Source organism: Salvia splendens, chromosome 16, assembly GCF_004379255.2.
Source record: "Salvia splendens isolate huo1 chromosome 16, SspV2, whole genome shotgun sequence".
NCBI classification, from domain to species: Eukaryota; Viridiplantae; Streptophyta; class Magnoliopsida; order Lamiales; family Lamiaceae; genus Salvia; species Salvia splendens.
Genome location: NC_056047.1, coordinates 27335675 through 27359143, shown reverse-complemented (window position 1 = coordinate 27359143; position 23469 = coordinate 27335675). Strand labels below are relative to the sequence as shown.

General features: G+C 36.9%; 1 protein-coding gene and 2 long non-coding RNA genes across 14 annotated transcripts; 1 reads left to right on the top strand and 2 right to left on the bottom strand.

Annotated features, from left to right (window-relative positions):
- Positions 1 to 1491: 1491 nt before the first annotated feature.
- Positions 1492 to 9968, bottom strand: LOC121771634. Of its 10 annotated transcripts, none has more exons than XR_006044167.1 (12): positions 9959 to 9968; positions 9792 to 9883; positions 8546 to 9036; positions 7505 to 7699; positions 6792 to 7283; positions 6627 to 6705; positions 4362 to 4524; positions 3952 to 4246; positions 3195 to 3497; positions 2499 to 2598; positions 2339 to 2430; positions 1492 to 1782 (listed from the first exon to the last, which is right to left on the bottom strand). It is a non-coding gene; the product is annotated as an uncharacterized LOC121771634 (long non-coding RNA). The 10 variants fall into 10 exon arrangements; XR_006044168.1 differs by having other exon boundaries at positions 7192 to 7283; XR_006044171.1 differs by lacking the exon at positions 6792 to 7283 and having other exon boundaries at positions 8546 to 8632; positions 8701 to 9036.
- Positions 9969 to 11516: 1548 nt separating this feature from the next.
- LOC121771640 lies at positions 11517 to 12146 on the bottom strand. Of its 3 annotated transcripts, none has more exons than XR_006044182.1 (3): positions 12090 to 12146; positions 11681 to 11939; positions 11517 to 11570 (listed from the first exon to the last, which is right to left on the bottom strand). It is a non-coding gene; the product is annotated as an uncharacterized LOC121771640 (long non-coding RNA). The 3 variants fall into 3 exon arrangements; XR_006044183.1 differs by having other exon boundaries at positions 11540 to 11594; XR_006044184.1 differs by having other exon boundaries at positions 11540 to 11589.
- Positions 12147 to 17728: 5582 nt separating this feature from the next.
- LOC121770435 lies at positions 17729 to 18403 on the top strand. The gene has a single exon (XM_042167165.1). The coding sequence runs from the start codon at positions 17729 to 17731 to the stop codon at positions 18401 to 18403; it is 675 nt and encodes a 224-aa protein (XP_042023099.1).
- Positions 18404 to 23469: the final 5066 nt, after the last annotated feature.

The window sequence follows — 23469 nt, the reverse complement described above, 5'->3', positions numbered from 1 at the left end:
AATACACACTATACACACTCTACCCATTTTATATACACTCCACGCATTACATACTTTACTTTACACACCCATTTAAAGAATAAAATACACACATAACACACACGCATACATCCATTGATACTACACACTACAAACTTCACAAGCTGCACACACCGTACAAACACATGCTACAAACAGAAAACCAAATATAAAATAAAATACACAAAGGTAGGAAAAATACATACAATATAAACTGCACACTATACAAACACACACCGTAAAAAGAAAACACAAAGTATACAAAAAATATACAGAAGCACACATATAAACAAAAAATACATACATTGCGCTACACACACTCAATACGCAAAATAAACACACATACACAAATCATAAACATTACATATTGCTATACAAAAAATACACACTATACACACTACACATAAATTACAACCCAAGTATAAACAGGAACATAATACAAACACTTAACACAATATACATACATATAATGCACACAGTACACATAATACATACAATACTCAAAAAATACAAACACCGTGCTACACACACTCAATACACAAAATAAACATACATACACAAACCATAAATATTACATACATATTTCTATACAAAAAATAAACACTATACACAGTACACATAAATTACAACCAAGAAACATAATACAACCACTTAACACACATACAGTGCACAAAGTACATACACTACACAGACAGTACACATAATACGTACAATACACATAAAATATTAAGCTGCTACCAAGAACTTCAAACTTTGTATAAAAAGTACACACTATACACGCACTGCACACACTATATAAACACTCCACACATAACACACTTTACATTACACACACTCACTTTAAACACAAAATGCACACAATACACAACGCACACCATATACAAAACGCACACAACATGCTGCTGCACACATTGTTATTATACACGACAAACTTTACAAGTTGAACACACAATATATAAACGCACATACTATAAACGAAAACACAGTATATACACAAAAACATACACATGTAGGGTAAATTAATACATACACTACATACTGCAAACAATATACTAACACGTACCCTATAAGAAAAAAAACACAAAGTAAACAAAAAACTATATTCACGTAAAGGAAATACACACATGTAAGGAAATTACACACTATTATACATATTACACAATAAACACACTGCGCACATACTACACACATTATACTAAACACTATACACATAATACATGCACTGCAAAAGCACAACATACACTTCATATATATACACATACTACACTCAAAATACAAACATTGAGCTACACATACACCATATGCACAGTCTACAAAATATATACACTCTACACAATATAAACACCGCGCTATACACAAAATACATGCAATACAAACTCACACTTTACATAATACACACTTTTCACACCATACACAAAATACACACAACACACTGTACACACACATACATAAAATACACACTACAAACACACATACACACTGCACGCAAAATCGCAAAATACACGCACTAAACACAAAACACACATATTGTGCACATACACTACACTACACTACACTCACACTATACATAAAATACATGGTGCACATAGTACACACAAACACCTACACCCCCAAAATGAATCTAAACATTTCCCTTTATGTGATGAACAATAAAATGTGAGGCGAGACAGAATACTCCATTGTCTGCATAGGAAATTAGGTGGTGGGGGTTAAGCAATTCCTTTTCTCATCGTGTCTCCTAAAAAGTTGGCTCCTCAATAACTCCTACAAAACAAACACAAAAACCAAACAAAATAAACTATATCAATAGCTGATGAATAAAAATAAGACATGAAGTACAACATAAGTAAACAAATACTTAACAGTGCATACCCAACTTAAATACAAATTAATATGTGGGGTAGCAAGTTATCGATGTTCACCACATATAAAATATCAAGAGATCATAGAAACTATAAAAAATGTACATGGTCTTGTTCATCACGTAGAAAATATCAAAAAACCATAGAAAATATACGAAATAAATGTACTTGGTCTTGTTCAGCCTTGTTCAGCAGCACAAATTCATTCACATACTAAAATATTAATAAGGTGTTTTAAATTAGGGAATCTTAGTTCTCCAAGCCTTAAGTATACACTAATAACCCATAAAAAAGTGTTTCTGGTGACAATCAATAGAGAAAAAACCATGCAAACACACACAAATACGATAAATTACAACCACAAAAAGAAGAATGCACGCAAACACCCACACCTCAAAACTATTCTAAACATTGCCCTCAATGTGAAGGGCAAGAAAATGTAAAGGGAGATAGAATACTTATTTTTTTGCGTAGAAAGCAAATAAGCAGTGGTGCTAGGATCACACCCCTATACCGGAACCGAGAACCAGGACAACTCCAGGGTAAGTACCTACAAAAGTGTGTGTTCAAAGTGTACAAGCATAAAAATCCTAAGAGTATTGGTTACAGCTATAACACCTCACTGTTGAAAGGGGACATCTCAAGAACTTGATCAACACTGAAGTAAAGCTCACATCACGGGGCCGAGTTCTGCTTGTTACGCAGCCTTACACTCAACCTGGAATGAACAGCAACAGAAATTAGATGAGCAGTACAAGCAAACTCAAGTTTGCAATCCAAAGCAAATATGGTCCCTGGATAGATAATCTAAATGTCGTAGACAAACACGAATGATGGAATAATATTTAAAATTTTGAGTGTATCACAACATTTCCCGAGCGGTTATCAATCGAGAGAGATGTGTATTACTGGATGGATTCCATTCATCGGTGTCAACTCCGTTTGTGATTCCTACAAAGCCGTATGGTATTTCTAATTAAAACCAATTAGTTTGGTTGATGCTAACAAGTCTTTATTCGCCTCTCTTGTTTTATTTAAATAGTTATTAAGAAAATCAAAACACGTTGATGGAAAGGAGATTATCACTAGCCACCAGCTGAGCTGAAATGACTGCTCTAGAAGATCACTTGCTATGGCCCAGCCGTTAAGTGATTTTCCGAGTTAGGCTAAATATTGAACCACGTAAAGTTTCCTTAATGTGATGTAAAGGCATTTTCAATCAGCACGCAAGGTATATAAAGTAGTGTTCTGACAATTCACAAGATCATTAACATTTATAACACAAGAAAGTAATAAAGCAAAGGTTATCTATACCTTCAAGTTACATTAGCATGACTTCCTTTCAACCTTGCTACTACAAATGTGTTGCATTTCGTATAAGTTTCTCAACAGGCTCCGTGGCATAGACCTGCCATTTAAAAACATATAACTTCTTTAGCCTTTGCATTGTTATATATACTATGGAAAAAATGGTCCTTCAGAATCAACGAGATAGAGTAATCTAATTATTTGCATGGTAAACAAAATACTCCCTTGTTTGCATGGGAAGTTAGGTGATGGGGTTAGGTATTTCTTCTCTCATCTTGATTCCTTTATAAATTAGCCCCTCCCAAACTCCTACAAAACAAACAGAAACAAACAAATTCAATTATATAAATCAGCTGGTGAATAAAAATAAAGAAATGAAGCACAACATATGTAACAAATACTTAAATTGCATATTCAAAAGTATCAACTTAAATACAACCTAATATGTTGGGCAGCAAATTCTAGATTAAGAATCTGACAGAGTTTGTAACCTTTTCGGCAGCTGCTATTCGAACTTGTGCTAGTGCTACATAATCTAAAGCAGACACACATATGTTTAAACATATAAAAAGGAGATTGTATCATCAAAATAACTCATTCTAATATCAAGGTTTGTCCCAGGATGCTCGGAAGACAGAATTGCATTAGTAGGATGTGCAGCATTTCTAGGTTCATGCATTTACAAATTCCACGGGTAAAAAAGTGCACAAGCAAACAATGGCATATATATAACAGGAGGGAATGAAGGAATGATGTAATTTACAAGAGTTTGTGGACCATCGCCAATTGAAATATGAGATGAGCGAACTGAAAAATGATCACCGGAATTTTACTAATTTGATTCCTTTTAGTTTTTGGGATCCAACAGGTTCTATCTTGTCAGAGCCGATTTCCGGTGTATGGGGCATAGCACCAATTCAAGTGCTAACAAGGCCAGATGAGTAAATGCTAGCACTCATTTGGTCAGAAGTGGTGATGCAAATTGCCTGGATAATCCAGCTCCTGATGAAGCCGAGGGGCGAACTGGAAATGCATTTGAAGCTCTGGGTGGATCGATTCTGCTGTGAAAAAAGAGTAATATGCGGCAAAGAAAATAATAAAATGAAATGAGATACCAATAAAGATCACAAAGATGAACTAGATAATATATATTAGAATTTATAAAACAATCACCTCATAAACTCGTTGTGAATGTGACATGTGCCTTGGCTTTGGATAAAGGGCTTCCGTTTGACCTCCAGCATAAAGGCTAGCATTAAAAAAAGTGCCACAACACTGTCTCTATGCTTTCTTCTAATAGAAAGTAATCGATCTATTTCCCCATAAATGGGTTGGACTGCATGTAAACAAGGTTAAAATGCAATAAGGACAAAATACAAACAATATTAATTCCAAACCCATCCACAATGGACTAAATTAACACAAGACTTTACCAAAAATTTTATCAGCTATTTGCTGGTATTATTGCTTTAATAAGTAAATCTCATTCAACAGGGAAAACATCAATAGAATCCACGTTCACCACATGGAAAATACCAAGAGACCATTGAAAAAATTTACGAAATGCTCTTGGTTCACTTGGTCTTGTTCAGCAGCAGCACAAATTCATTTTCACATATTATTAAGATATTAATAGGTGTTTTATAGTAGGGAATCTTAGTTCTCCAGAAGTTAGTAAGTGACAACAACGTTCTGCAGGCCAACCCTTGATAGAAACACTAAGTCTATACTAATAACCCACCCGACAAATTTAATCAATAGAGTGAAAACCTTGCAAGCACCCACAAATAGGATACCTTATTACAAGCACAAGAAAAGAATGCATGCAAACACCCACACCTCAAAACGATTCTAAACATTACCCTCAATATGAAGGACAAGAAAATGTAAAGGGAGATAGAATACTCACTTGTTTGAGTAAGAAAGCAAGTAAGGGATGGCGCCAGGATCACACCCCTATAACAGAAGCGAGAACCTGGACAACTCCGGGGTTAGTCCCTAAAAATGGGTGTGCTCAAGTTTACTAGCAGAAAAATCCTACGTTTAGTGGTTACAACTATAACAACTCATTGTTGAAGATCAGGGGACATCTCTGGAACATGATCAATACTGAAATAGCCGCTCTCAACAACGGACCGAGTTCTGCTTGCAGCGCAGCCTTGCACTCAACCTGCAATGAACAGCAGCAGAATTTAGATGAGCAGCACGAGCAAACTCAAGTTTGCAATCAAAAGCAAATTTGGTCCATCGATAGCTGATCTAACTGTCATAGACAAATACAAATGATGGAATAATATTTAAAATTTTGTGTGTATCACAACATTTCCAGAGCGGCTATCGATCGAGGAAGATGTGTATCAGTGGATGGATTCCATTCATCGGTATCATCGCTGCATGTGATTCCTGCAAAGCCGTATGGTATTTCTAATTAAAACCAATTAGTTTGGTTGATGCTAACATCTTTTATTCGCATCTCTTTTAATTTAATATAATCATGGAAATAAAGACACATTGTATGAAAGGAGATTACCATTAGTCACCCGCTAAAATGACTGCTCCAGAAGATCCTTTGCTATGGCCAAGCCCTGAAGTGACCTTCTGAGTTGGCTTGATACTGAACCACGTAAAGGTTCCTAAATGTGATGTACGGGTCTTTTCAATCAGCACACAAGAGAGTAATAAAGCAAAGGTTATCTATACCTAACAAGTTACATTAGCAAGAGTTCCTGCCAACCTTGCTATCATCTAATGTGCTGCATTTCGCATAAGTTTCTCATCGGGCTCCATGGCATAGTCCTGCTATTTAAAACACATAACTTCTTTAGTATTCGCATCGTTATATACACTTCAGAAAAAGGGTCCTTCAGAATCAACACATCGGAGATAGAGTAATAAAATTATTTACAACCACATAATCAAGCATGTACACAAACACCCTCACCCCAAATCTTAATCTTAACATTGCCCTTTATGTGAAGGAAAAAAATGTGAGGGGAAACAAAATACTCTCTTGTTTGCATGGGAAGTTAGGTATTTCTTCCCTCATCATGCCTCCTTTACAAGTTAGCTCCTCCTTAACTCCTACAAAACAAACACAGAAACAAACCAAATCAACCATATAAATCAGCTGATGAATAAAAATAAAGAAATGAAGCACAACATAGGTAACAAATACGTAAAGTGCATATTCAAAAATATCAACTTAAATATAACCTAATATGCTGAACAGCAAGTTCTAGACAAGGAATCCGACAGAATTAGTAACCTTTTCGGCAGCTGCTATTCAGACTTGTGCTTCATTATCTAAAGCAGACACACATATGTTTAAACATACAAAAATGAGATTGTATCATCAAAACAACACATTCTAATATCAAGGAAAAAACATATCAATCTAAACAATATAATAAATATATTTTGCACATTAATTTTACATACCATGTAGGATTGACATCATTCCCACTTCTAGACCGAGCCCAGCTTTTGAAATTATATAGTCATCATCGGAAATATTATCCTGAGAATCAGTGCATAATTTGAGCAACTCAAGAACAATCTGCTTAAGCTCGGTTCTTTGCAAACAGTATAGAAGCAGTAATTTACCTACATAGCAATCTAATGTCCATGATGCAAAGCAATGTAGCTTTACACATGTAATTAGCTCAATAAATAACATTCATACCTTGTTGGATGTGGATTCTACAATTGAAGTCTAGGTAAAACGCATGATCAAATTAAGAGTTGGAAAAGTCAGTAAAGTTTTATGCTTAATCCACCATGTCTTAAAAAAGGAAAACAACATAATAAGTTGACATCAACATATTGGAGGATACCAATTACCAACTAAGATAATAGTAAAATAAATATATAGCTATAGTTTGTTATTTTGTACTCACTCCGTCCAACCATGAGCGAGGCAATTTTTTGGGCACGAGATTTAAGGAATTGATATTTAAGAGTTAAGGCGCATAGTATATATATCTTCTCTGAGATAGTATGTTACATGTGCAATGCATCACCAAAGGTTATAAATGGCGCAGAGACATTTGTCCCGGGATGCTCGGAAGACAGATTTGTATTAGTGTCCATCAGTAGCTGGCCAAAGCAAGAAGGAATGAAGGAATTATGTCATTTTCAAGAGTTTGTGGACCATCGCTAATTGCAATGTGAGATGAAGGAACTAAAACGATCACCATAATTTTATTAATTTGATTCAATTTTGTTTTTGTTGCTCGCTGGGTTTTAGTCATAGGAAAACAACAACTAATAATTAATAAATGGTATAAAAATCAAAAGAAACCATAAACTAAACAAACCTTGTACGAATCTGGGATCCAACAGGATCCATCTCGTCAGAGCCAATTTCAGGTGTGTGGGGAATAGCACCAATTCCAGTGCTAACACTCATTTGGTCAGAAGTAGAGATGCAAATTTCCAGGAAAATCCACCCACTGACGAAGCAGAGGGGCAAACTGGAAATGCATTTGAGCTCTGGATGGATCGATTCTTTCCTAGAAAACGAGCAAAATGATGCAAAACAGAATGAAAAAATGAAATGAGACATAAATAAAGATCACAAAGATGAAAATAGATAATATATATCTGACCACCTGAATCAACTTAGATTGTCCTAGACTTTGTCCGGAATCACCTCATAAACTCGTTTTGTGAATGTGACAGGTGGCCTAGCTTAGGACAAAAGGCTCACTTGACCTTGCACATAAATGCTAGCATCAAAAAGTGGCACAACACTGTCTCTATGCTATCTCCTAATAGAAAGTTGTTGATCTATTCCCCATCACTGGTTTGGACTGCATGTAAACAAGGTTAAAAAAGGCAACAAGGACAAAATACAAACAATATGAATTCCAAACCCATGCTCAATGGACTAAATTAACACAAGCCTTTACCAATGTTTTTATATCAGTTATTTGCTAGTATTATTGATTTAAAAAGTAAATCCCATTCAACGGAAAAAAACATCTACAGACTCCACGTTCACCACAGAGAAAATTTCAAGCGACCATAGAAAATATATGTACTTGGCCTTGTTCAGCAGCATGTCCTGTTCAGCAGCACAAATTCATTTTCACATATTAAAATATAAGTAAGTAAGGTGTTTTAAATTAGGGAATCTTAGTTCTCCAACCCTTGAGAGAACTAAGTCTACACTAATAAACCATTAAAAAGTGTTTCTGGTGACAATTAATAGAGAGAAAACCTTACATATACACACAAATAGGATAAAATTACACCCCAAAAAGAAGAATGCACGCAGACACCCACACCTCAAAAACTATTCTAAACATTACCCTCAATGTGAAGGACAAAAAATGTAAAGAGGATAGAATACTTACTTGTTTGAGTAGAAAGCAATTAAGGGGTGGTGTCAGGATCACACCCCTATACCGGAAGTGAGAACCAGGGCAACTCCGGGTTAGTTCCTGCAAAAGTTTGTGCTCAAAGTGCTCTAGCATAAAAATCCTACGAGTAATGGTTACAGCTATAACACCTCACTGTTGAAGATCAGGGGATACTCTAGAACTTATCAACACTGAAGTAGCGCTCTCAACACAAGACTGACTTCTACTTGCTACGCAGACTTACACTCAACCAGGAATGAACAGCAGCAGAATTTCGATGAGCAGTATGAGCAAACTCAAGTTTGCAATCTAAAGCAAATTCGGTCCCTCGATAGATGATCTAACTGTCGTAGACAAACAAAAAAGCTGGAAATGATATTTAAAATTTTGAGTGCATCACAACATTTGCAGAGCGGTTATCAATCAAGGAAGATGTGTATCAGTGGATGGATTCCATTCATCGGTGTCAACTCTGTTAGTGATTCCTGCAAATGAAATGAGACACAAATAAAGATCACAAAAATGAACTAGATAATATATATCTGACCACGTGAATCAACTTAGATGTTCTAAAATTGTCAAGTATCACCTTATAAACTTGTGGTTGTGAATGTGACAGGTGCCTAGCTTAGGACAAAGGTCACATTTGACCTGCCACTTAAATGCTAGCATTTTAAAAAGTGGCACAACACTATCTCTTATGTTTTCCCCTAATAGAAAGTTGTTGATCTATTTCCCAATAATTGGTTTGGACTGCATGTGAACAAGGTAATGCAACAAGGACAAAATAAAAAAAACTGTGAATTCTAAACACATACACAATGGACATAATTAACACAAGCCTTTACCGAATTTTTAATAAGTTATTTGCTAGTATTATTGCTTTAATAAGTAAATCTCATTCATCAGTGAAAACATCACCACAAAGAATGTATCAAGACACCATCGAAAATATAAGATATGTACTTGGTCTTGTTCAGCAGCATGTCTTGTTCATTTTCACATATTAAAATATTAATAAGTTGGGTGTTTGAAATTAGGAAATCTAAGTTCTCCAACCCTTGAGAGAAACTAAGTGTACACTAATAACCCATTAAAAGTGTGTCTGGTGTCAATCAAGAGTGAAAACATTGCATGCAAGAGAAAAAACATTGCATGCAAAAACAAAGAAAAGAAGAATGCACGCATACACCCACACCTCAATGTGAAGGACTAGAAAATGTAAAAGGAGATAGAATACTCATTTGTTTGGGTAGAAAGCAAGTAAGGGGTGGTGCCAGGATCACACCCCTATACAGGAAGCGAGAACCTGGACAACTCCGGGGTTAGTCCCTACAAAAGAAATTGATCAAAGTGTACTGGCATAAGAATGCTATGAGTAGAGGTTAGTGGTTACAGCTATAACACCTCGCTGAAGAGAACAGGGATATCTCTAGAACTTATCAACGCTGAAGTAGTGCTCTCAACACGGGACTGAGTTCTACTTGCTACGCAGCCTTACACACAACCTGGAATGAACAACAGCAGAATTTAGATGTGCAATACGAGCAAACTCAAGTTTGCAATCTATAGAAAATTTGGTCCCGCGATAGTTGATCAAACTGTTGTAGACCAAACTCAACTGCTGGAATAATATTAAAATTTTGGGTGTATCACAACATTTCCAGAGCGGTAATCAAATAATTTACTGCCGGAAAATTGTTTCTAAAATCAAGCAATGTAGGAAACTTCTCCATTATGTATGTCCAAACTTTGATTTGATTTTCCTACACGAGCTTATATGATTTCTGGAGTCAGCCAGCCATAGAAGTAGCAATAAGCTGGCATTGCAGAAATATTAAAATCTGAGAATGATCAGAGGAAGTGGAGAGTTAATGTAATAAATAGAGATAGTCTTTAGTTTTCTTGGAAGTGCTTGCATATGACATCTCTAATATGATAGCATAATCCATTAGTTACCATTTCATACAAAGAAATTGACTTCAAAATTCTGAACCAGCTACTTGATGCTTAAATCAATCCAAACACCATACATAAGAAAAAGAAATCATAACCTAAGAGGCAACAACATGTCACAGTATATAGTACATGAAATTTTGGCTATACATCATGACAAATACAACAACAAAACCAGACTATGGATTCAATAATTTCATGCCCAGATTCATACCAGAAAGATATTCAAAAGTGAACCCAAAGATTGAATGTGACTAGGAGAGAGGTCCTGAACATCCTTCAGAAACTTGATCTATTCCTGGAGGCATGCACGTAAACCGGAGCATGAAATTACAATTATAACAGACCACAAGATGGCACTGGCAGATGCAAATTCAAAAATTAGTCTTGGCAAATAATATCTCACAGAATGATTTCTTTACACAACAACAGAAATTAACTTGCTTTTCTATGTGTCCTTGGGACCTTAATAGGGAGGGATTTTTAAAAAGAGAAAACACTAACTTCATACAAAGCATCTTTACTAGACACTAATGAGTGCTCATCCAGCTTCCAGGCCCATGATTTCTTTTTTAATGCAGGTACAGCAAACCGAATGCCAAAGTAAAAAAGAAACATATCTAGGAAGTACTGGGAAGAGCCTGTGAAAACAATTTAACATGCCAAGATTTGACAATCAATGGGGTTTATATATCAAAGAAAAGAAATACTATTATAAGCACATTTATGTACACGGCATATGACGAAAAAAAAATAGGATAATAAGTATATATTAATTATATAGATGCAAGGTAGCAAGAAGTGGATTAGAAAAAGTAGGAAATCACCAGGCACAGTATAATACCCCAAAAATATATGTGATAGATTTATGAAGCTGCAAAAGGCAGCAGAAATTGAATCAAATAAGTAGAAAAATATATTCGCTACAACCAAGAAGAAGAAGATTAAGCAAAGCAGGCTCACCATTTCCCCCGGCTTCTTATAAGTTAAGAACTAAGTCTCCCCCCTACCGCCATACGACTTGCCCCACCGGGGCCGCCGTCCCCAGATCTTGCTCTTCCACCTGCGCGGCGCGTTTTAAACTACGCTAATATAAACAAGCATAAATGTAAAAATTGGTTTCCATAACAAATTCTAGTCTATTTATGCACTAGGCAGTTTCACTGAAAGCACCTGAAGAAGTGATCTCCACGTAGTTGGGCCTTGGCCTTCAGATTGACTAAGAAATTCTAGTTTATTTTTGCACGAGGAACTATCACGGAAAGCACCTTAGTTGCACAAGAGCTAACATTTGCAAGAATGAATCTGAATGCTTAGAGAGGCCGTTAGATCAACTAAGTGTAACACGAGCATATTTTGAATCATCTCAGTCGCCTCAAATGCAATAGATAGGCACACAGCTCTTTAATCTGACTCAAAGAAAAATTCTTTCCTGCATACAACAAGAAAAGGGTAAAAGGGTTAGTGGAACATATAGAAAGAATCCAAGGAAATAAAAATAATAAATATTGTATGTATTCCACTTCCTACAACTAAACAAAAATTATATCTAAATGTATGTATAAGGAGGAGAATAGCTAACCACACATCCTGATATCGTGATCGTCAGTTTTAGACAAAGCAAGATCAACTCCAATTTATCAGGGTACCGACAAGCGAAGAGCATCAGACAGATTTTTGCAGTAGTTCTTCATTGACGGCTTTTAGTATGAACTGAGAGACACTTAATATCAAAGTGGCCAAATTGGCTAGGAGCAGTAATACGCTACCCTCCATTCCATTGTATACTGTCCGAGGAACAAGTTAGAAAATTACCCACTCACATCAAACACCCCCAAAACTTAAGTCATGCTAGCCCTCGAGCAAGTTACACAATAAATCACACTCACAAGATATAGATAATCCTCTGCTTCAAGTCACGCCAAACCATATGAATCAGTAGGGAAATTAGGCCGACCCCGAATTCACTCGCGGGTAAAACTTAAGAACAAGAATTGTACACGAACTAATTCCCTAAGAACTAGGCATCCCATGCTTCAATCTAAGTTCGAGTTGTGTCTTGGGAGTCTCAAACCATCGTCACTAATTCATAAAGAGAAGTTCTTCTAGCTATTCTTTATTTTAAGCACATAAGATCTTTCTCCCAAAATCAAGCAAAATTCATCACTCCCAAGTCAATATGATGCACAAATCAAAAGGTCTTATTCATTGGGATGTAATGGGGCTTTTGGTAGAGGTGGGATAATATTTGGTTAAGTAGCTTACCACCATTCTTAAAATACTAGCACATCCATCACAAAACCTTTCACATCTCACTCACTGCATACAAATTTCTTACAGCTCAACACCCCAAACATAAGATTTTTCGACCATCTGTCAACTTATTCTTTTGAATCATTTCTATTTTTCGCTCAATATTTTTTTTCGAGCCTTGGCTTTTTTTTACTCAAGAAAGGCTGCCTTTTATTTTTTTTTTTTTCTAGCCTTGGCTTTTTTTAGACATGAAAGGCTGCCTTTTTTATTTTTATTTTTTTTCTAGCCTTGGCTTTTTTAACTAATGAAAGGCTGCCTTTTTATCTTTTTCTAGCCTTGGCTTTTTTACTTATGAAAGGCTGCTTTTTATTTTTTTCTAGCCTTGGCTTTTTTTTACTCATGAAAGGCTGCCTTTTTATTCTATTTTCGTTTGAAGGGGACAGCTTTCACTCACTTTGTATCTTATAAATAAATACCACCTAATGAATGGTACAAAACTCCATCTTTTTCTTGCCACCATAATACCCTCCCAAGAATGTGCTAGCACTTTAATTTAGTGACTAGGGTAGAAAATATAGGCCAACAAATGGATATAATAGGTAAGCAGATATAAGGACTTCAAAATTTTCAACAAAGAAATTAGGCTTTTGGGGCTCAAATTGGCTCACTAGGGGTTTATGCAGGGTCAGGCATGTGATAATTTGGATATGAGGTCTTTATTCCTATTGCCTAAATCATCTTTATGCACCAATATCAACAAGATTGCAACTCATAAAGCTCTCATTCAGTCGATCGGCCCTATGGCTTTTTCAATTAATTTTTCAAAACCGGAATAGTTCTCTCTCCTTAGCTCAAGAAATCGGGCAACAAAGAACACTGTATCACTTATTTGAAGCACGGGAAACCTAGGACTTCAGAAGTTAGTAAGCAACAACTAAGTTTGCAGATCAACCCTTGAGAAAAACGAAGTCTACACTAATAACCCCTTTAGAAGTTAGCTCCTCCTCAACTCCTACACAACAAACACAAACAAATAAAATCAATTATATAAAGCAGCTGATAAATAAAAATAAAGAAATGAAGCACAACATAAGTAACAAATACTTAAAGTGCATATTCAAAAGTATCCACTTAAATACAACTTAATATGTTGGACAGCAAGTTCTAGATAAAGAATCCGATAGAATTTGTAACCTTTTCGGCTGCTGTTTGCTTAGAGTTGCGGCATATTTTACCCTCTGATTTTTTCACAGGCATTGTTGCATATATTCTTTCGGCCTACGTGCTCGTGCTAACCCATTTCACAAAATAATATCCCGATGTGGGCAATTCTATCTCGAATGCATGATTAGGCCCCTAAGAGAAGCTGCTTTGGCCCTGTTCGTTGTGCTTTTGGAACAAGTTCACGAGCGTACTTGCTTATCTTATAAATTCGGCATAATAATCTTTAACCTTCCTCTCTCCTTGCTCGAGGTTCAAGAACTGAAGCTGCATATTTTCCATAAACAGCTCCCCCACATATTCTCGCTTGAATTCATCAAGAAAGAACTTCCAGGTAACCTCATTCTCTGGGACCGTTGCACGAACCATTTCCCACCAGTGGTGGGCTTCTCCCTGGAGAAGGGACTCAACGCACCTCAACTTTTGTTCTGGGGAACATTCAAGATTTTTCAATACTCGCTCAGTACTTTCTAACCATGCTTCGGCCTCAGAAGGGTCGATTCCGGAAGTGCCATAAAATCTCTCAGCCCCCATCTTCTTAAGACGAAGATAGGGTCACTGGGAGGCGTATGTGCTACTGACGTCGCAGGGTTTGAGAAGGCTCGAACAGTTTGGCCAAGAAGTCCCATAAAGTTATGCATGAATACTTTTTGGATCAATGTGGTTTTCTTGAGCCAGCGCTCTAGGCGGTGAGTGTGTAGCACTCTGATTTACTTCCCCTTCAAAGCCATGAGGGGAATGTCTTCAGGAATATGTGATGATAAGGACTTAGGATGACTTTCGTCACCCGTTCGACCGACCCAGAATTATTTTCAGACATTCTGCATTAGTACAAGGAAAATAGAGGGGTGAGGCACGTCGATAGCACATTAAGAACACATCCTAGTGGCATATACATAGTTTAGTACCTCATAAAATCCAACTAAAGCATGAAACATAACCCAAGTTATGAGTCTGAGAATCGACTCAATTTTGAGTTAACCATGCTCTGATACCGCAACTGTAACACCCCAAACCAAAATAGAGGATACGGCTCATGAAAAATTCTAATGTTAAACATTTAACTAAGATCATAGCTAATTAAACTTTATCACCAAAAGTCAGTTACAGGCAAACAAAATAATTACACTCCAAAAGCTTAAGTATATGCCACTAGAGTTTAAGTTCAAAAGTATATACAAGCAACACTAAAGGAACAGAGGCAGGTGTGCTATCGTGCCGAATTTCCCCCAATCTACTTTTCCCTTGTTGAATCTACAAGAATGCAAGCAATAGAAGAGTAAGTTATTGGTTAAATTAGTGGGATTGCAATAACATAAATAACAGAGTGCAATATCAGACACACTCCAATAATTAAATCAAATGTGCACTTTGTAGCTAATGGACACAAACTATTTGAATATTAAATCTTTATACAAAAGGCCTTGAACCAAGACTCTCAAATACTTCATATTTCATCACAGAAGCTCCATAACAGGAACTAAACCATCTATAACGAGTACGAGATGGAGACTACTTGAGCCTTTGGGATAGATTCAGAATGGAAGTTATGCCATCCATAGAATATTACAGAATGGAGGCTAATCATTCCATAGGATAGGCCTGGCATCCTACGGACTATCTATGTGCCATTCCACAGAATCCCAAGGCTATAACATTTTATCCACCACTATACAATAACAAGGAAGTACAACGTAAAATATTATGGAATTCTCAACCATCAGTGTAATAAATTCAACAAATTCGAAGGTACAATTGTAATTTTCAAAACTCATATTCCTACTGTGGAAATTTCCATCTCCATTTCCATAACTATAATAGGCAATGCAGACACTAATTCAAACATATTTAGTCTTCCACAAGTCACCAATATTTATGAAATAAGCAAGAGTTCATAAAATGAAACAAGGATAAACATTGTCTCCAATAACAGGTAAAAATACTCCACTCAAAGGCAATTAAAGGAAACAACACAAAATCGAAAAGTAAGAGAGTTTCTATGATTAATTTCGTGTCTACAAGGCGAATTAAGCAAAAGTTGAGCTCCTACCTTATTATGCCAACTTAACCTTGGTGTTGCCTTCAAGCTCTAAGTTTTTACTTCCATGGAGGAAAAAGTGAGGAGATTAGGAAGGGGTAGTCTAATCAAGGAATCTTGGACCCTAGAATGCACGGTGGTGAGCGAATTGGCAGTCCGTTCACAGCAGAAGGTCGATACCGAGAGAGAGAGCTTCTATTTTACTTCAATAGCTAAAATTTTCAATGTTGGGCTCTTTCTCGATTATTCTCTTAAAAGAGAAGAATTGAGCTCTTTTTGTTTGTAATTATCCCCAACTAGGATCACTTAGTGGCTTTCCCCTTATTTTCTTCTATAGTAATATTTAACAAATCTAGTTTAAATACATAAAAAAATACTTATTACTAATATAGGCATAAACCAAAGGTCATTAGGACTAATAATTTCTTGACCCAAGTTCTTGGGTCGTCACAGGAGGACCCAGATTCGGGGGGCACAGATGCAGCGCTTGTCGTGTTCACGGCGACGGAGGAACCACGGAAGAATACGGCGGGTGGCAAGAAGGAAGTCAAGAGGAGCATCGGAGAATGACTGAAAATGAGAAAATCCACTCCCAGACAAGTCATGAAAGGAGAAGGCAAAAAGAGGTAATCTAACACCTTCACCTAAGATTAAGCCGGTGTTCAAACACTCAATAGTTTGTGATAAATTTGAAGGAGGAAATCCCAAGGAGGTTCACAAACGCAAGCTTTTGGGGGACCTAGACGATGCGTCGGAAGAAGGTGAGGAAGAGGCTAATATTATATCGCGCAAAGATGAGAATCAAGGGAACGAAATGGTTTAACCCTATGGTGCAGAGATGGAGAAGAGCCGGAAAGGGGGTCGGAAATAGAGTTAGCACTGGTGGAAGGTCAGATTACGCCAGAGACCTTGGCGGGGGAACCTCTGACTCGGAAAGAATCCTCTGCTGGGCAGATAGCATCGCCGGAAAATGTGGTGGCTCAACCGGAAAAATCAGAGTTGACCGTTGGAGGGGACAACCCACATCCACCAATGGACAACCAGGCGGTACAGGACATGCAGGCCATTGTTTTAGACTTTTAGTGGGTTCTCAATTTGAATACCAGATTGGGAAAGAGGAGTACAATTGAAGTCAAATATAGAGCCTAGCTGGTCAACATCCCCCTTGCCTTTTGTCTCAAAATGACATACATCTAGATAAAGTAACATCTCAGCCCCTACAATGCCTCACTCCAAACCCGTTGAAAAGTCATACCCCAATCTTGGATGATGTGGAAATTCAAATGGCAGCCATACCAGGTTCCAACATCCTCTGTAGCGAAAACTTCCCTCCCCTTCTCCATGGAACGACGAAGTCTCTTACTGTGAAATTTGAAGGTATGCGGCAAAAGGAGAATGTATGGAGTCGGCAACCAGCATCTGCAGCGGATTATATCTTTTTAAATGACCAAAACGGTGGTTCGAACGTGGTGGTGTTTCGTAGAGAGGAGGAACTCGTTCTCCCGATAAAGATGAACTCCTCTATTCCAAACAACTTTGACAGGCCATCTATGGCTAGTAAGGTGGTGAATGGAGTTACTGCTACCAAAAGCAATGAGCCGTTCGTTCTTCAACCTGATAAGATCAAGAAGATTGGCTGCGCGGGACTAAGGGAGGGTCGGCCTTCACTTTATTTATAGGGAGAGGACACAAACTTCCTTGCGGAGAAGATGGGGCACGCGATTGTTGGTAAGTTCTCTCACTCGACTACGTCCACTAACCAAGTCCAGAAAATGCTAGGTAATATCAAGTTCATCAAAGGCTTCAAGTGGAACTACATCAATGCAAAGCATCTCATCATCCAATTTGAATTTATCGAGGATTATGCAAAGATGTTGAATGGGCCTAGCGGTACACCGGTATGGTATGTTGATCATCATCCGATGAGGGTGTTCAAATGGACGCCGGACTTCGACTCATTCTTTGAAACGCCAATTGCAGCAGTTTGGTGCAAAGTGATAGGTGTGCCTATCCATCTATTTGAGGTGTCAACACTATACGCAATCGGCAATCCCATTCAGCTCGATCATGACACGACAAGCAGGAAACGACTATATTTCGCCCGCATTTGTGTGGAAATTGACATATCTAAACCGCATACGGAGGAGGTAGTGCTAGACATTCTCGGGAAAGAGACTATCCTCAAAGTCAAGTGGGACAAAATCCCATCTTATTGTAGGGAGTGCAAGCACGTTGGCCACTCTAGTAGAAACTGTCATGCTTTTGGTAAAAAGGATACTCCACCAGCAAACTACCCCAATCTAGCCTATAATAGGCGGCAATGGAACTACCAGGCTAAGCAACCTGCACAGAGCGAGGGGCAAATCACACCCTCAAGAATATGAGAGAGCTTGTTTTTGAGAAGGAGAAAAGGAAGCAATAAGAACTGCAAATGATGAATGAGGAGGGCCACACCCATGGGAAGGACTCGGGTAATATTGTCCGTCCAAAGTCTCCGCCAATCGCGGACTTCATTAATGAGGATGGATTCATTCAACAAGGTCACCGAGGGAAGAAAGACAAGCAAGGTAACAATAGAAATGGTCAGATACCGAGATCAAACTCAGTGGGGAAGAACATAATGGATGCCAAAAAAGTGGATAATGTGGAGCTGGGAGTGAGGGCCTCTTCTGCTACTGCAGATTCTCTAAAACCGAGGAACTCGGAGAGCCGATCACAATAGGATCAGGCTACTTGGTCATTACAACAATTTGCGAAACCCAAGTTCTTCCGACATCTTGAACAGAGGGCATTTGTGGAGGACCCGATTGGTAAAGACTATGTGATGGAGGAAGTTTTGACTCTACTTAGTTGGGACGAAGAGAATATGTTTTGGGGTTTTTCTTGTACTTTTGGATTTCATGCGTTGCATTTCATTAGTTTTTTTTAATCTTCATTCCACACCTTTCCATTCAGTTCCACACTACCAACTTTCAAGTTCCACCGGGGACTCATTCTTCCTTCGCCTCAACATTTGTCATCGTCGGCTTATCATTGCCAAAGCTAATTAAGACAAAATCTAGAATTAGTCTATCAAAAATTTTAACATGTTAAATGTTTTATTAGTAATTTATGTAAGATATGATTACTAATTTGCATAAAGAATTAATTATAACTAATGCCGAAATAATGACACGAACACAAGCTTTAAATCAAATTTAGTGCTTTAATTTTAATTTTATCTTTGTGTTAACCAAGATGAAGGGCTCATCTCCAACTAATATTGAAAACCATGAAAATTTAAAGATTTATATGATTTTAAAACTAAGAAAAAAATGTCTAAAAATTAAAATTATTTTACAGTGGAATATTTTGATAACGAGAGGTTGTTTTTAAAAGCTTTTTGGCCAGACATAGTCCAATGAGTTAGCCCGAAACGTGATGGATAAGGTTAGGGTTGAAACCCGAAAAATTCATAACTCGAATAGCCCCACCAAATAGCCTGACAACCCGAACGAATTAGCCCGATTGACATCCCTACCACAACACAAGATAAACTAAGCAGTAGCGTGGTTGATGCTCGGACCAAAGGTCATGGGTTCAAATCCATAGTGGCGGCTTTTAAAATTTATATTCATTTGCTATTTGCTAATAAAAAAAAGGATAGACCATCACCAACATACTAGTCTTCATTCGAGCTATTATTAGAGGTATTATAATCTGTTTGATCTATATTTATTTAGAAGGAGTTGATCGAACTGAAGAAAAAAAATACTCCCTTTGTCCCATTAAAAATGAAAAGTTTTACTTTTTGGGTTGTCCAATTAAAAATGAAACGATTCTTAAAATGGAAATAAAATCATATCCACTTTTCTCTCTCTGTTACTTTATTTTCTATTTATTATCTCACAAAATATCACTACATAAAATCACATGCCGAAAAGCAAATGTTTTGTATTTAATGGACGGAGGTAGTATTAAATGAGTTGAAATTAAGTGCCAGTTCCTTATATATTTCTAAAACTTTCGTGAAATTCAATCAATTTTAAAATCTACTTCCTCCGTCATGCCACGTGATGGTTTTCTTTTGGACACAATATTTAAGATAATGATTTATATTGATAAAAATAATGTATGAGAGAGGAAAAAGTAGGAGAGATAAAGAGAATAAAGTAAGAATGAAAGAATAAAATAAGAGAGAGTTAAAGTTTTATTTTTGTTAAAAGAGGAATTTGATCACTTGTGGTGGGATAACCCAAAATGGAAAGATGATCACTTGTGGTGGAACGAATGGAGTATATGTTTGTCATTGAATCATTGATTTGGTATAATTATACAACAAATATGTTGATTTCAGCCAAAACAAAATAATTTTTGACAAGAACTCCCTCCATCTAAAGGAAGATGACCCATTTCTTGGGTGGTACATAATTTTAAGTAACTTTATTTTGTGGGTTAAGTGGAGAGAATAAAGTAAGAGAGATAAAATAAAGTAGAAATAAAGGTTTTTCCATTTTTAGTAATGGGTCATTTTAGTTGGGACAAGGACAAATCGAAAAAGTAATGCAATCTCAAATTAATCCGCCTTCAATATTGGCACCGTCAAAATTAGAACACGTACCATTTCAGAAACAATGGAGTGAATATAATACAATCTCATTTTAATCCGCATTCAGTATTTGCACGTCAAATTTAGAACACCATCCTCTAATAGTACCATTTCGGAAACATATACTATTTAATAAGATAATATCGAATCATTACTCGATGATAAAGCAAAGAATTAGTAGTCACTAGTTATTAGGCTTCACAAAAGCTTGTGTGTAATATTTTATCTCACACTGCTAAAAAACTAATTATTAATTTTGACAATGAGATAGATAGACAGGCTAGTCTCGTTAAGAGAATAGACGTCTTAATCCAAGTCTAACTAGAACCAAAAATAAATAGAGTTTCTCAACATTACTGAAACAGTTGAAAAATGAAAGATGAAGCTCCACCTGTTCTTGGATGAAGCAAAAAATATCAGGCATCTAGCGAATCGACTCTTAAACTTAGGCGGAGTTCATGCGTCAAAGCAAGGCAACCCAGCCCTGTTGGGCTGAGCTGACCATGAGTTGCCATTTACAAAATGTGGATACCATGCTTATGGGTAGCAACAATGATATCCAACCCTTTCAACAGTTACTCTGACTCGGTATCAATAGACAGATGTAGCCTTGGTCTTACAGAACGCTTTTGACGAGGAAATGAAAAGGGACTGTTAGGAGGGAGGGATAGGTGCAGCGACAGAAACAGCACGAGATGTGCTCGTCCGACAACTGAGATAACACAATAAACTGAGAATTGCAAATTGAACACAGAAAATAGACTCGGCTTTATTGAATGATAATGGAAGGGAAATAACAACGGAAATTCCTAGATGCTCGCATCCTCTCAAAGCACTGATATTAATATGCTTACAAATGAAAAACAAATCTATAACAACTTAAACAAACTAGCCAAAATATGCTCCTCACTCCGATGCCTCCTCCAAATTAGTTGGCTACCTGATCTTTCTTTACTGGTCTTACCAGACCCTATTGTCGTTGATTCCAAGCAATAGAGGTGATGCAGATATATGATAAAAAGAATAGTCAAATATCTACAAAGGAATGACAAGATCTTTCACAAAAGGATTAGCAAAATTGCAACATGAATCGGTAAGGTAAAACCAAACTACTCCATGTTTGTTCAAGAGATTTTGTTGGGTTTTTTTTGGAAAAAGAAAAGAAAATATTGGGGGGCCCATACCCATTATCAGCTAATGGATCTATGGTACAATCCTTTGACTGCCCTGATCTCAAATCATTCCCAGCAGCACCCATCCCCAAGCCTAAGACCACCTTTATCGGTCATTGAAGGTCGACCTTCACGTGGTATTACAATTAAAAAAAAATAAAAATCTAAACATAAGTCTCTCTCTCCTTGACCCATGTCTCTCTCTCTCCTCAAACCAATCCACGGGTCTCCCTTCTCATTTCACCATTCAGCCAATGAGGTTGTGCCAAATGGCACAATTTCATTGGCTGATATTATTATTTTTAATAATTAATATATCTTTAATATATTATATTAAAAAATTATAAAATTTATACCAAAATTCATAATTTTTCTTCCTCTATAAATAGAGACCACATTTGCTATAGTTTTGCACACAAAAAAATATCATCTTTTCTCCTCCTATAACCCTTATTGTTTAGTAGAATTTCATATTTTCTAGTTCCCCTTGTTGCTAGCTATGGAGGATGATGAGGATATTATATTCTCCGATTCCCAAAACTTCAACCCTTCCCAAAACTTCAACCCTTCCCAAAATATTAACCCTTCTCAAGATTATTTCCCTAGCTTTGATGATTTTCCGAATTCTGAGCAATTTCAAAGTTCTTATTTGGGATCGTGATATTATGGGGAAAATAATTATTGCTTGCATAATCTTGCACAATATGATAGTGGAAGACGAAAGAAGCACGTATTCGAACTATTGTGATCCAGCAGAATTTATTCAAGATCGACTTGGACAAAGTAGTCGTGAGAATGGAGATGGCGATGCGAATAATGATTTCATATATTCTACGAGTAGGATTGCGAGTCTAGCGTCTTACATGAAAAATAAAGCCCAACTTCAAAACAGAGAAGCTCACAAAGCTCTGCTAAACGATTTGGTAGAGCATATATGCGCAAATTTCGGCAATTGCAATTGAATGTCTAGTTTTCATCTTATGTATGAGCACCAATGATGTATTTTCAATTTCGTATTTCCATGATTGTAATTTATGTTTTTTATTTGTTTGTTTTTATAATTTTTAGTTTGTCTTTTATTACGTTTTTCGATAAATTTACAATAATAAGTATTTCATGTAATAATAATAGTATAAAAATAAATATATAATAGTGTGGTTGGGTGGTCATTGATAAACCATGAAAATATGTGTGGTTGGGTTGGATGAATATTAATGATGTGGAATATGATGTGGAGGAGATAGAAATGAATTAAATATTGAAAAAGTGGATGGTTGGGTTGGGTTGGGGGTTGCTGATAAACATGGTCTAAGAGAAATCCAGTCCTCTGTAGGAACACAATTCGAAACTTCTGGATGGTCTCTTGACTCAGGCGGGCCCAACAGATGCCTCGGATGGCCTGGTGGGCAGAAATATTTGCAGAGAGGGGTCGTTTTCATTAAATATTAGTATTAGAGCAGGAGATCCCATGGCAGTCTCTGTAGCAAATGCATAGCCATTTAAAGATGAACGGCAATTAAGAGGGCCAAGCTGCATTTCAACTAAAGAAATCAGAGTTAATGTGATGATGGAAACTGAACTTCACCATTATCTAGACCAGTGTTAATGTGGTTGGCCGCAGAAGAAATCAGAGGTTCAATTTCTTCGTCAGAAGCTATTCGATCATTAAATCCAAGTGTTGGATCAATGC

Bases quoted from the DNA above. Each gene is read 5' to 3' on its own strand.
- LOC121770435 (XM_042167165.1), top strand. From the start codon at position 17,729: ATGGGGCACGCGATTGTTGGTAAGTTCTCTCACTCGACTACGTCCACT.